A 13,150-nucleotide genomic window follows, 5' to 3' on the forward strand; every position below is an offset into this window, starting at 1 on the left:
CGCAGTGAGTAAACGTGCTGAGAAAAAGTGCAGCTGTGCTCTTTTAATATGCACTGCAGGAGATTTCAGCAGGCTGATGATATATCGTGCATTAATGTTGAAAAGATAAACACATTTGGAGAGCACAGGAAGGCCTTGTGTTTTTATGTTAGCAGAATGCTTCCTAATGAATAAGAACGTGCTGCTGGCTTCACAGAGCCATATGGCAGCTTTTCTAATTTTAGTTCAGTGCAGATGCATAATTCTCCCTTGTTTTACCTCCTAAAACCTTCCTGAGATGTTGCATAGTTTTTCCTGTAAGACTTGATCTATAGTTTCTGGGGGAAAAAATGTATTTGAGAGTCCAATAGCTGCTTTGCTCTGGACAGCTGTATGCTGTATGATGAAAGAGCAACCTCACTACATAATCACTTCCCTAAAATAGTAGCTAACTTTATTCACAGGGATGGGATAAACTGGTCTTAAAATTGATTGCTGAAATAGTTGCTGTTTCTTAGGCACTGGTCTTTTGAAAAATTACTTGCTTTCAGGGAGAAAAAACAACTTGTGGTGGGACAGTGGGAACTGGGTAAGAAACGTGCGTGTGGATATCAAGTTCCATGTGGGCTGTGGATCGTAGTGCTTTGAATTATGCGGCTACAAGGCAGAGCTGCTTTCCCTGTGGTTAACCAAGCATCAAAATAACTTACACGTTCTCACTGCTTTGCTTCATCGTGTGTAGTGATCCAAAACTACTCACGTTACCAAATACAAGCTTTCTTTTATTGTTTTGTTTGGTTTTGTTGTTGTTTTTTTGGTTTGGTTTTCTGTTTTTCATTCAAGTCAACGCATTTGAAGGTACCTTTTGTATAACCCTGTTCATGTTAAAAATCTCCGTGTCTAGTGACTGTCCATTACCACAGTCAATATCATTACCTAGCAATAGTCATACACAGATGTTATTAAATCTAATATTTCAGATGTTATTATTAAATATAATACTTAAAACTGTAATGTCAGCTAAAATATAACAGTTTGCTAAGTATATTTTCTAATATATATTAACATTAGTTTTTAATACTTTATCTACCCTCATCTTTGGCTAGTTACATGCTTCTGCTGTTTCCTTGATTGTTTGTTTGGATTTTATTTTTGCATGGCAATTCAGGAGAGATCAGAAGGATAAACTTATGAATATGAATGAGGCAAGACAAAACTAACTGTCTAATGCATATAAAAAAATGTCCAGCGTTCCACCAGCATCTCTTTTTTGCTCCTCTTATTCTACGAAGAACTTTAAGTGTTTCTCCTATGACAACTACGCTAAATGTGTGTTGATGTAAATTTTCTCTTTCAGATTATGCTTCATGTTTTTGCAATCCCTACAGAGGGTATGGTTTTGTTCTTCTAGAATGCATTTTGGTTTTGAAGAGAGCATCAAGGGGGAAATATTTCAGTAGCTAATTTCATTAAGGGAGCTGGAGTAGAGCTCAAATACAAAGAGAGCTTTTCAAGTGGTTCAGCTGGTCCTGCCTACCTACCTCTAGAAAAGGAGGGTTTGAAACAACCAAGAGAAGGCAATGCCTGTCAGTAGCGCTTATGACTCTGCTGTCAGAAATCCAAAGAGAAACTGACACAGCTTGAGTTGGGAAGATGGAAAACCAGGAAGGTCTCCTAAGTTAAAATGTAGCAGGGAGACTTCAAACTGTTGCATTTGGCTTCTCTTTCTCTGACTTACTATTTTCGGTTAAACTAATGTGATTTCACAAAGGTTTGCTTTCAGAATCTGGAATGAGCTTCAAATAAAGCTTGAGGCTTTCCCACTGATAAATTTGTCTGAAAATATTTGTGAGGGCTTCTTTTTTCCTTATTTCTTCTGCATATTAACATAGAAAAGTAAATACAGTTTATGATCACTGAGGAGATGCTCAATTGAAAATATTCATACGTATTTTAGCATATTACTGCTAATGCAATTGTAAACTTACCCACAGTTTAAAGTCTAAATTACACACAGCACTAAAATGCTGCATAATTGGATGTATATATTCTTTATAGTATCTCTCTCAGCAGTACTTGTATTTTATTTAAATTTTTTTCTCTCTCTCTAGGCTAAACTCCTAATTGAGTGGAGTTAATAATTACTTGATATGCATGAAGTTTATTCTGCTGTAATTTAGATAAAATATGCTTGATCCCTAGTAGCCATATTCCTCTTCAGCGGAGAATTCCTTGCGTGGAGGTGAAGCCATGGGAAGTCCCTTTCCACCCTCTAACTTCATCTGCCAGCAGAAGGCTGTATTTCTCTTTCCATCCTAAACCTCTGCTCTGGCTTTGCCGCTGTGCCTGTAGGGTGCCTGGTGACGCTTTCCCAGTGTTGTACGTTTACTTGCACAGGGACGTGGCTGTTCTAGGAGGCAGCACCGCCGGAAGGTGCGAGATCAGGGAACCGGCTCCCGCTCCCCGCATTAGTGGCCACAGTGGAAAAATGCAGCGGCTGTGATTGGTCACAGGGTAATACCAAGCAATTCCCATGGGGCTGGAGAAAGAGGCTTCTGAGACGCTTTGCGAGGTTGGGCCTCTGCAGCTATTTTCCTAACCCCTAACATTCAAAAATCATTAATCTAGTGTAGAAAAAATAAACTCTCTGTGCTTTTCATTTGTTTGTAGGGCCCCCAGTGAACCTAAAAAAGATGGGAGAAGTAGAGAAAGGAAAAGCAAACTTTACATTTTTGCACCACTACTTAACACCAGAGGTGAAACTGTTAAGAAAAACAAAAAATACTGACTTGTGATAAATGCATGAGTGTTGTCAGCAGCAGAAATTCATGTATCAGTTGTTTTTTTCCAACCTTCCTGCAACAAATTTTTGTTCTCAATTAGCCCCATGTGCTGTATCGCTGAAGAAAAGATTTGCATTTCATGACGCTCCCCATGCCTGCCTGTCGGAACGACACTGCTGACAGGGTTTGCACTTACTTTTCCTGTATGTGCTGATATAGCCTTCATGAGGGGCTTTGTAGTTCAGTCAAAAATGGATAATTTACTGCACAGCTTAACATTATCAGTAGCTGCAGTATATGGCATTGACATAAGTTATTGCTGCTCCTACTCACAGGCTGTCTGAGGCCATAGTTTCCTATACAGTGCTGCTTAAATAAGTGTGTAGGGACCTGTGGCCTGAATGCATGACCTCTTCTAAGCTCTCCAGCCACTTAACTTCTTACACAATTAAGTTACAGATCCAATTATGAAGTCCATAATTTTGGAGTGGTTGTGATTTGTAAAGCTTTTCAGAATGCCTAACTAAACATCAGGAGTAGTGTAGTGAACGTTGTCACCATCACTGGAAGAGGCTGGCAAGCAACTTTTGTGTCTAAATAGCATTTTCATATTTGCTCCATTCACTACACTTTTCTCACTGAACAAACACTGTGTTTATTGCTTTCACAGTGGTGTTTGGCCCTCTATGGAAAAGGGTATCTAAGGGAAAATTGTGAGGTTGAATGGTTTTGAGGGACAGCTGATGATGGAATGGAAGCAGTCAGGAATCAAAGGGCTGAAATGGAGAAATGGGGAGGCAGAGGGGAAAGCAGCCACTCTCAGGGACTGGATGCGAGGCTTGAGAAATCCTTGGTCTGACCTGGTATCGTAGCTTCTATGTTAGCTACCATTACAGTAATTAAAAACTTTCTTCTTTTTCTTTGTATAAAGCCTCACCTGTGTGCCTAAAAGAGAACAGTTGATTTTACAGATATCTTGTTGGTGGTTTGTATCATCTCCATGGTTGTAAGAGTGAAAAGAATCCACAGCCGGTATTTTATATTCCCTGAAAAACAATTGGTAAGAGTAGTTTTTGTAAATCAGTGAAATCTGATGTCATATACTTACCAGGTAGTGAATGTGCTTGCACTCCATTGCCGTACTGTATCTGCAGCCCCTCCATTTCTAGCACACAGAGAATAATCCCGTGTTCTCCGATACTTGAGATGGTATCAATGGCTGAAGCAGTGAGGGGATGAAAGCAGGAAGCTGGTATCCATATCCATTATAACATTTTGCAGCATGAAACCAGGGATCACTTTATGCTACCAGGAACAGATGGGAAACAAATATAATCACCGACTTTATTAAAAGCTCAACCCTATTTTTAGAATCTTGTAGAATTCTTTCACAATTTTTAGAACATGTTTTCAGTATTGTATCAACATATGGTGCCACCTCTGCTATATTGTGGTATGGGAAGGATTGTTCAATTTTTTTCCATTACACTTGATCTCTGCTTTTTGCCAAAAAAAAAAAAAAAAAAGAAAAAAGAAAAAAATCCCACTGAAGTCCTTGGTCCTAACCAGAAATAGTAATTTTGTATCCTAGTGAGTTTAAGGGATAGAGGAAGTGTTAATAGTTATATCAAGCATATTTATTTCTATCAGATTTTGTTAATCAAAGTGATTTAAAATTATTCAGTTAGTTGCAGCAGTCGATCTGCAGAACAATTTTGTTTCATCATTATTCACAATGGTGTTATATTGTGTATGAACATACCCTGAGAACACAGCTAAGATTTTTGTGACTCTTCTTTTCATGAAAGCATGAAACCGTAGAAATCTAGGATGAGACTGCCCAAGTGACCAGAACCTTGTTGCCAACAGGTGATTGCTCACAGGAGAACACTCAGGGGTTCTCAGAAGCGGTTCCTTTCCTGTCTGTCTAAGCCACGTATAGTCACATTGGCCTTATAACCTTTGCCGAGGAAAGAGTTCAGAGGAACTTTGGCTGCAGTACTGTAGATCTACGGATAGTGCAAAATACTGTGTGTACATTCAGATGCATTTCAATTTGTATGACTGATGCTTTAATTTCCAGTAACGTTGATTTTCCAAAGACCCTTTGCTCCATCTGCACGCGGTACTTTCAGTAATTCCTACAATTAATCATCTTCTGGTTTGTTGTTGTAGAAGGCATAAATTCTTGTTATCATAATTTCTTTAATTATTTTTAATATTTTCGATTGCAGTATAGACCTAGCTTTTACATAATTGCTTGAAAAATAATAAAAGAATGTTTTGAGTGTAGAACTAGCATCAAATAAATACTCGTTTCATTAACTTACAATGTAGAATATGTATTTTATATAGTGTTTTAATTACTTTTATTACTTCTCCCTTAAACACCACTATCTTTCTTGGAATAGAAAAATTAGTATAGTCCACTACTTGATACAAATTATAAAGCCTCTTGATTTGAAAGTTCCAGTATGTCTGAATATCTCTTACATTTGGAGTTGGGTGTGATCTGTGATACTGTATATAACATATGTGGCGTTATGCTCCAGAAACCTTAAATCATTATTTTCTTGCCTGTAATTTTCAAATACAGCACTTGAAATTGTAGGGAGTTTTAGTAACATATTGGTAAATAAGGCAGTATGAAAATTGTGTGATAGTGAAAATGTGGGTGGAGGCATGGGAACAGAAATGAGACTGCTGGTTCTTGGTACTGAAACAGTAGATTGCGGACTTATGTTTTTCCTTCTAAATATAGCGATCATGGAAAAGTTGTGCAGCTGCAAGCTTCGCGTGCTCTTTTAGATCAATCTCTTAATACACCTTGATCCTCGTTCTTGCTCATTGCACCCTCATAAGGAGCCCTTGTCTTTGCCCAATGTTATGTTTTGTAGTTTAGTAAAATATCTAGGAGCAAAACAGCAGGGGTTATTTCATTTGTGTCACAAAACTTGAAAACTGAGTAGCAAATATACTAGTTATGCTTCTGTTGAATCATGATGGGAGACTGTTTGGTCTCATTTTCAGAACTGTTGCACTGTAACCATCTCATAGCTAGTTTCAATACTCTGTGGGCTCTTACTGTCTCACTTAAAGAGTACTGCTCTGTCATTTAATACATAGTTTTCTTTATTGCAGAGAAAGCAGCAGCAGCTAATGAAGATGAAGTGCAAAAAGCAGATGTATCATCTACGGGCCAGAGTGTCATCGACAAGGATGCACTTGGACCAATGATGCTTGAGGTGAAGAGCACAAAATTCCTTCATTTAAGCCAATTCTACTTCCCCTAGGATGAAGACCAGTGTAATAAAATGACAAAGTGCAGTTGGAGGTTGCTATAGAAGAACTGTCAAGAGAGACAAGCCATCCTGGCTACTTAGGATTATGTCACTTAAGAGCAGGCAGCATATTTCTGTTGGGTTCAGTGATGCAGCTCTCTTTAACTTGGAGTGGGGAGAGGCAGAGAAAGAGATGATTCAGCTGCTTTGTAACACAGACAACTTGAGGGGCTTCAGTTGGTAGCAAGTCTTGAGCGTCTGCTTGTCCATGTTTTATTTGTTCTAAACCATGACAGATTTGGAAGACCTGATGTACCTAAAGATCGACTTGCATATGCAGTAGTGTGCATGTGCATAACTAATTCCTCTGAAATTGCATGTCATTGCTATACTGTTTAATGGTTTATCATTTCAGCACTCACAGCATGACTCTTCCCTCTCGAATATGAAAGTAATCTAGGAGAGCTTTTCAAGCCATGCATTTCAGTTTGGTCTGTTAGGGTTCTTGTCTGATTTTAGCTGTTATTTTGATATTCCAAAACACTGCATGCATAGGCTGCATAAAACCTAGCTTCTAAATGCATTAATGGTAATGTTGGGTAGGTATGTTATCTGGGATCCTAACATCATATGCTACTGTCCTTTGACACAACTGCTTTATCTGCTCAAGCTCACTTGCAAACTGTTTATTCCTGTTCTGACTGTGGGCTTTATCTGCATGGACAAATAAACGTTAGTTTAGATAAAACAAAACACAAACTCTGAATCAAGTTAAAGGAACCAGCTTTGGCAGCAGCATAATTATTCCATCATTTCTGAATGTTGCAGATGCATGAGAGTTTCAAGTATTGCATTATTTTTTATTACGTACAAAATGAAGGCTCCAAAATCACAGTAGTAAACATAAGGAAGATTAGACAGGTTGGAGTGAAAACATTCTTTGAAAAGTGGGGGTAGCAAGTTAGTTGATTTAATATCATATTATGCATGCTCACTGAATTGAATGTTATTGTTCTTGCTATCAAACACAGTTAAACATCCATCTCTTACATTGCTATGTTAAAATTTATCTTTAATTTCCTATTAATTTAATTGTAAGGACCTCTTTTAATCACAGGGAGAAAAAGGATAAGATGATTTTTTTTTCCTGGCTTATCTTGCATGATTGGCTATTGCAGCAAACATGACATGTAAAATCACTCGTCTGTTCCATTATTCCATTTAATTTAGTTTTCCTTTGCAGTAAATTCATTGCATATTAACAGTGAATGATTGTGGAACTAAATTAATAAATCGTGGTCCTTTTGCACCAAGAAACTTAAAAGGACTGAAAGTTGTTACACGTTTGCTGTGAAAACACTACAGATACTGTCTTTGTGTCTTTGTCTCCTTAAGGGAATGAATTAAGTTATTTCATCTTTACAGAACCCCTTTATGCAACCTCTTCAAAAACCTACCGTTTTCTAGTGCCAAATAGTAATAAAAATGGCAATGCTGATGTACAGTTTATTAGTTGATTTGGTTTAGAAATGTAATTGTCTGTTTTTATTAAAGAATAAAACTGAAGAATCCTCAAAATAGAGAGTGTTTCCAGCTGAAGAGAGTAAAATTCATCATGCAGCTGCCTCTGAGGAATATTTTAACATATTTCTTGGTTAAAGCAGAAAGCAGATAGGAGAGGGTGAAAAAAGAAGTCATGAGAGAGCTGAGAGCATCTCAAAGAACACAAATATATTTTCCGTTCCAGTATGTCACCTAAAATAATATCTATTCTCCTGTTTTCTCTTCTAGCATGTTGTCCATTATTTGTTCCTCCATTTTACCAGTAGCCCTGAAGAAAAGTTGTTTATTGTGATCACATGCATCTGGAGACAGAATTAAGAAATGATTGCAGAAGTGAAAGCTCCTAAATGATTTAACTGGCTTGATGCATTAACTTGCTCAAAAGCCTGCTATTCCTTACCTACAAGATTAATTTATTACTGGAACAGAAAGAAATGAGAGACTGGCATATGAGGCCCCACGTTACTCTAGGTTCAGATGACCACTTTTGTAGTCATCTGTAAGGAGCAGCTGTGAGGAAACAGCACAGAGCACTTCCTTGCCAAAGAAGTTGCTATAGTAGGAAATAGCAGGGAAAACTGAATGCAACATTCATGATCTCTTGCTTGCCACCTCTGCCTTTGAAAGTTTTCTCCTTAGGACTCCAATAAACACCTGCTACGGCTTAGGTTTTGCGATCCCTTTGAATTGATGTGAGTATGGACCACTGCTGAGCAGAATGGTTCAGCCAAACCCACACATTTCTGCCAGCTCTAAACGCCGTGTGGTTTCATGGTGGACCAGTTCAGGGGACTGATGTCACTAGCATCTGGATTTGTTTTGTTTTGTTTTGTTTTTTTCTTGAATTAGTTTTCAGCCAACTCTGCTCTCTAGTTCAGCTCTTCATATCCTCAATCAGTACAGGAAGCTGTCATGATGTAGAGAGCACTAAACCAAAGAGGCCATGCTTACATTGGCTTCATGCAGTGATGAAGTCTTAAGTCACTAATCCACAACAAGAGATGCTGATAGAAAACTGTATTAGAGCCTCAATTAATTAAATCTTGTAAATAATTGTTAGTTAAACTAAATACTAGTCAGCAGGAAAATGTCATGAATGTTACAAAAGCACATGGAAAGGAGGGAGCTCTCTAAAGACCGTGAATTACCAAGAGGAAACAAGAATGATCAGAAACATAAAGAAAACAATGATAAAAAACAAAGTCAGAGATGAGAATTTGTGACAATTAACAGGAGAGAAAAAAATACGTATTTATCTTATTTTAGAGGCAGTCACGAAAAGTACATGCCTCTGCATTATTTGTGGGTTTTATTATTTTGTAATTTAAAAATAGAACAAACAAAGCATTTGGCAACCATTAGCTCAGCCAGTCTGCTTGTGTGTTACACTTTCACTATCCCTCCCCTTTAGCAGAATCATTAACTCACTTTGTGTGGGAAGGGCCTGTGGAGCTTGTGCAGTCCCATTTCCCGCTGCGAGCAGGTCTGACTAGAGTAGGTGGCTTGGGTTCAAGTCCAGCTGAGGTTTGAATATCTCTGGGGAAGGTGATTTCACAGCCTCCTTGGGCAGCCTCTTCCCATATCTGACCACCTTCATGGTGAATTATTTTTTTTCTTGTCTTTACATTAAGTTTCATGTGTTGCAACATGTGTTTGTGGCATCTTGTGCTTCCCCTGTGAACCTCTGAATACAGCCTGGTGCTGTCTTCTCTTTAGCGTTCTGCTAGGTGGCTGAAGACAGAAATAAGATTCCTTCTCTTTTGTACTGTCTGGATTTTCTGACTGCTTGGTAGTGTACGATATTTTAGTATGTATCTGCAACCTGTGTACATGAGAACTGCCCACTAAGACCAACACACAAGTTGTACAGTATACAAGTTTGGTCATATCAAAAAATGCCACATGCCTGTATACATTTGCTATGGCACCTCCTCCTTGTTAGACTTTTGCAGCAGCTGTGTTCTGGTTTAGTATGGATCCACACGCTTTTAATTAACCCATAATGAATCATGGGTTGCCTGGTTTTCTGACTTGTTTCTGTCCCTGGAGATGGCATAACTAACAACTGTTCTAATGATTTCCCACCAATCGTTAGAGAGGTGAATAAATCAGGCAAAGCTGCAGAAGTCTGTATGGGTTAATTTTTAATTGGATGCTTAGACCAAAAGCTTTAAATTTCAATTTATCCCCCTTTATCTGCTCATATGACATGAAGTTAGAGGGATGTATTCTGAAATATTTCTACCAGCCACAGTCATGCTTGCATCCTAAGGAAAGTTTGCATGAGAACTTCATACTAATAGTCAAATTTTTACTTGATCCTTGTCAGGTAGAAGTGATGTGGTATAATATTTGGCTGAGGCTTCAGATAACATAGAGCAGATATGCTGCAAAGAATGCTGCAGCTAGGTTGTCACCATCGCAGCATACAAGGTGGGAAACCAATCAGCAGAAGTGACTGATTTAGACACTTCCTTGCAGAAACTTTCAAGTCCTTTGGAATACCATGGAGCTGAATTGAAGAGGTGAAAGTCTAATTCCTGTTCCCTGAATCACGTGTGGACTGAATTAAACTGGTGTCAAATAAAAACAAAACAAACACACCAAAAAAAAAAAAAACCACCAAAACAAACCACAAAGGCAGTCCCAGGAGTAGGAACTAAAGCTACTCACTGCCTGCTCTCTGCTCCCTTTGCCCTTCTATGCTCTTAACCTTTTGCATTCCTGGCTGCGTGGGGCCTCACTTCCATGAAGATGCGTTGTTGGGCATGCGGACAGAGCCTTTTTCTTTCTGCCAGTGTTTTCCTTGCCTTGTGCCAGCATATCTTATGAAGTTTTCTTGGGATCAGTCTCCATGTGCTGCATGGCGGAGTGCACAGGCTCTAGGTTTAACAGAAGCAGCTTCTGGTCTAGTTTTCTTACTTCATAGTCAGGGGATAGGTAGCAACCTCTTCCACTATTTTGGTTTGTATGTTTGGGGCAGGGTGGTGGTAGTTTGTTTTCATATGTGGATTTCACTGATTTGCAACTTCTTCACATTTCTGCGCTTTTACACTGATTTGATTTAAGTAAGATCAGTTGCAGAATCTGAAATGTGTCCTTTGCTCTTACAGACAAGAGTATAAGAACTGGGATGCAGAAAGATTCATCCAAGTCTTCTGAAGGGAATATTTATTCTCTGGTTATCTTGTTAATCTGATTATTTGCTGTTTTGTCTCTCTCTCTACTTTAACTTTTTCTCCCTTTAGGCGCTTGATGGGTTCTTCTTTGTAGTGAACCCAGAAGGTAATGTCGTGTTTGTTTCTGAGAATGTGACGCAGTACCTAAGGTACAACCAAGAAGAGCTGATGAACACAAGCATATATAGCATCCTGCATGTAGGGGACCACAATGAATTTGTCAAAATCCTGCTGCCAAAATCCTTAGGTATATTTCTTTTCCTCATATCATACCATTACTTATTTAACTTTGATTTCGTGAATCAGTGTTTCAATAACTTAGGTTAATGTCCTTCCCCTACTTACAGTTTCATCATATGCGCTCTATTTATTTTTAATGTATGTATAGGCTGTATGAATGATTAATATTGTTCTCAAAAGCATCTTCCACTCCTTCCAGATTCCTCTTTGTTAAAATTACTCTTAGCAATTCTTGTTAGTTGGTACTTTTAATGGATCTCCAGAGTGAATCACTAAAAGGCAGCATTAGTTATGTGAACTCTGTGTTAGAATAACCAGCCTAGATAGAGAACTAAGAATGGCCCAAGAAAGGGGGAATATAAAAGAAAAATCAGAAAACTCCTTATAGTAGAATTTTGATTGCAGTATTTTCAGCCTCACCAATATTTACCCTTATCCTTAAAGAACTGTTTTTGTTAGTCACAGCCATTTTTAGATTCATATTAATATTGGTTTTAATGGCATTGGGTTTTGGAGGAGGTGAAAAGAAAGAGAAAGTCAATACTGGGCATCTCGTTTACTCACAGCAGTTTAAAAAGTATTATGCAATTCACTTCAGCGTTTTATGGCTTCACTTATAAAGCCCTGAAGAATCAAAAATGTAAAAGGCTAAATCCCATAAATTACTGCCTTTATTGCATTTTATGACTGAAGAGGGCAAGTGACGAGTACTTTAAATACAACCCTGCAATTTCCTTGTGTGCTGTTACATTGATTCGCTCTGACTGATGTCCAGTACCTATATTTGTGCGTCTCGGGATTTTGTTTCCTTTTATACTTCTCTTAAGCACTGTGTTAGGCTTTAGTTTTATCCATCACTGCACCCAGGTCATTCTCACCCCTTCAACCTTTCCCCTTGTAGCTGAGACTATGTGTTTCAATATATTTCTGATTGAATTGCTTCCTAGATTTTTTCGTATCTATTAGTTTATTTTCTTTCTATTTCTAAACTGGACATAGATTTTTATACAATGCTGCCATCTCTTGTGTATTAATCACTTAAATACAGTGGACAGATCCTACATACTGCCTTATTTCTTCCACGCATATAGATAAACTTGATCTACCTAGTAGGCTTTTCACTGTGCTGCGTAACTTTCACATGCACCAATATTTAGACTTTCATCCTGTTTTTCTGCTATGCTGTAGTAACTAACTTGAAAAAAAAAAAAAAAAGATAGCTGAACAAGTTAGCAGTGCTCTTAAATACAAGAATTTTATAAATTACGATGTTATGTGCTCTAATATTAAAAATAGATTGTTGCTCTTAAACAAGCTTGTTTCCCGAGCAGTTTGCAAAACACCTTGATTAGTTTCCTGTGGATAAGCAGCAGAAATGACTGCTACCCGATTTATCTCACTATGTGATCTTTGCTTTGCTTAGTGAACGGTGGATCTTGGTCTGGCGACTCTCCTAGGCGTAATAGCCATACCTTTAATTGTCGGATGCTGGTAAAACCTCTTGCTGATCCTGAAGAATGCCATGATAACCAGGAAGCACATCAGAAATACGAAACTATGCAGTGCTTTGCTGTTTCTCAACCAAATTCCTTCAAGGAGGACGGTGAAGGTAATTACCACTTTCAATTTGTGTTAGTATTTTGTCTTTCCATGCTGTTGTGGTACAGCAGTTTCTGTGCAGCTGATAAAGTGAGGGGAAATTGATGAAGTAGCTTCTGAATCCTGAAAAACGGAAAAATTTTAATATTTTTTTCTTTTTCATGTAACTGTAGAAATATACCTTCATTTGGATTGAGTGTATACACTTGCATGCACCTGTTTGTTTAAGCCAGTATTATTGAAGTTGACAGTAACGCTGTTTACATTAAAGAGATATCTTGAGTTTATATCACTGCAATTTTAAGAAGAATGTAGCTGACTGGGAGGAAATTTTCAATGGACAGTTTTTTGAATTCTTAGAATTTGAAGACAACTGTGGTTCACGGTTTCCTTTGCCATTTACTAGTTCATCAGGTAAATTTCCTCAAATTATATTTTGAGTATTCAGATAAATAAAAGAGGCTTATTGTGAAGCTGCTTTCTCAGGGACAGCAAGCATTTGGAGCACATTTAAGAAATGTGGCTT

The 13,150-nt window shown here is 38.0% G+C and overlaps 1 protein-coding gene across 6 annotated transcripts in view; it reads left to right on the top strand.

The window, feature by feature from the left end:
• Window positions 1-13,150, top strand: part of NCOA2 (nuclear receptor coactivator 2) — a 189,973-nt gene that overhangs the window by 128,013 nt on the left and 48,810 nt on the right. For 5 of the 6 annotated variants that reach the window (XM_071804021.1, XM_071804017.1, XM_071804019.1 and 2 more), the window contains 3 exons: window positions 5,889-6,007; window positions 10,855-11,032; window positions 12,449-12,634. In XM_071804021.1, the coding sequence (XP_071660122.1) occupies window positions 5,889-6,007; window positions 10,855-11,032; window positions 12,449-12,634 (483 nt within the window). The remainder of the gene's footprint in view (window positions 1-5,888; window positions 6,008-10,854; window positions 11,033-12,448; window positions 12,635-13,150) is intronic. The other variant, XM_065830022.2, reaches the window with a different exon arrangement.

Source organism: Patagioenas fasciata, chromosome 2 (genome assembly GCF_037038585.1).
Source record: "Patagioenas fasciata isolate bPatFas1 chromosome 2, bPatFas1.hap1, whole genome shotgun sequence".
NCBI classification, from domain to species: Eukaryota; Metazoa; Chordata; class Aves; order Columbiformes; family Columbidae; genus Patagioenas; species Patagioenas fasciata.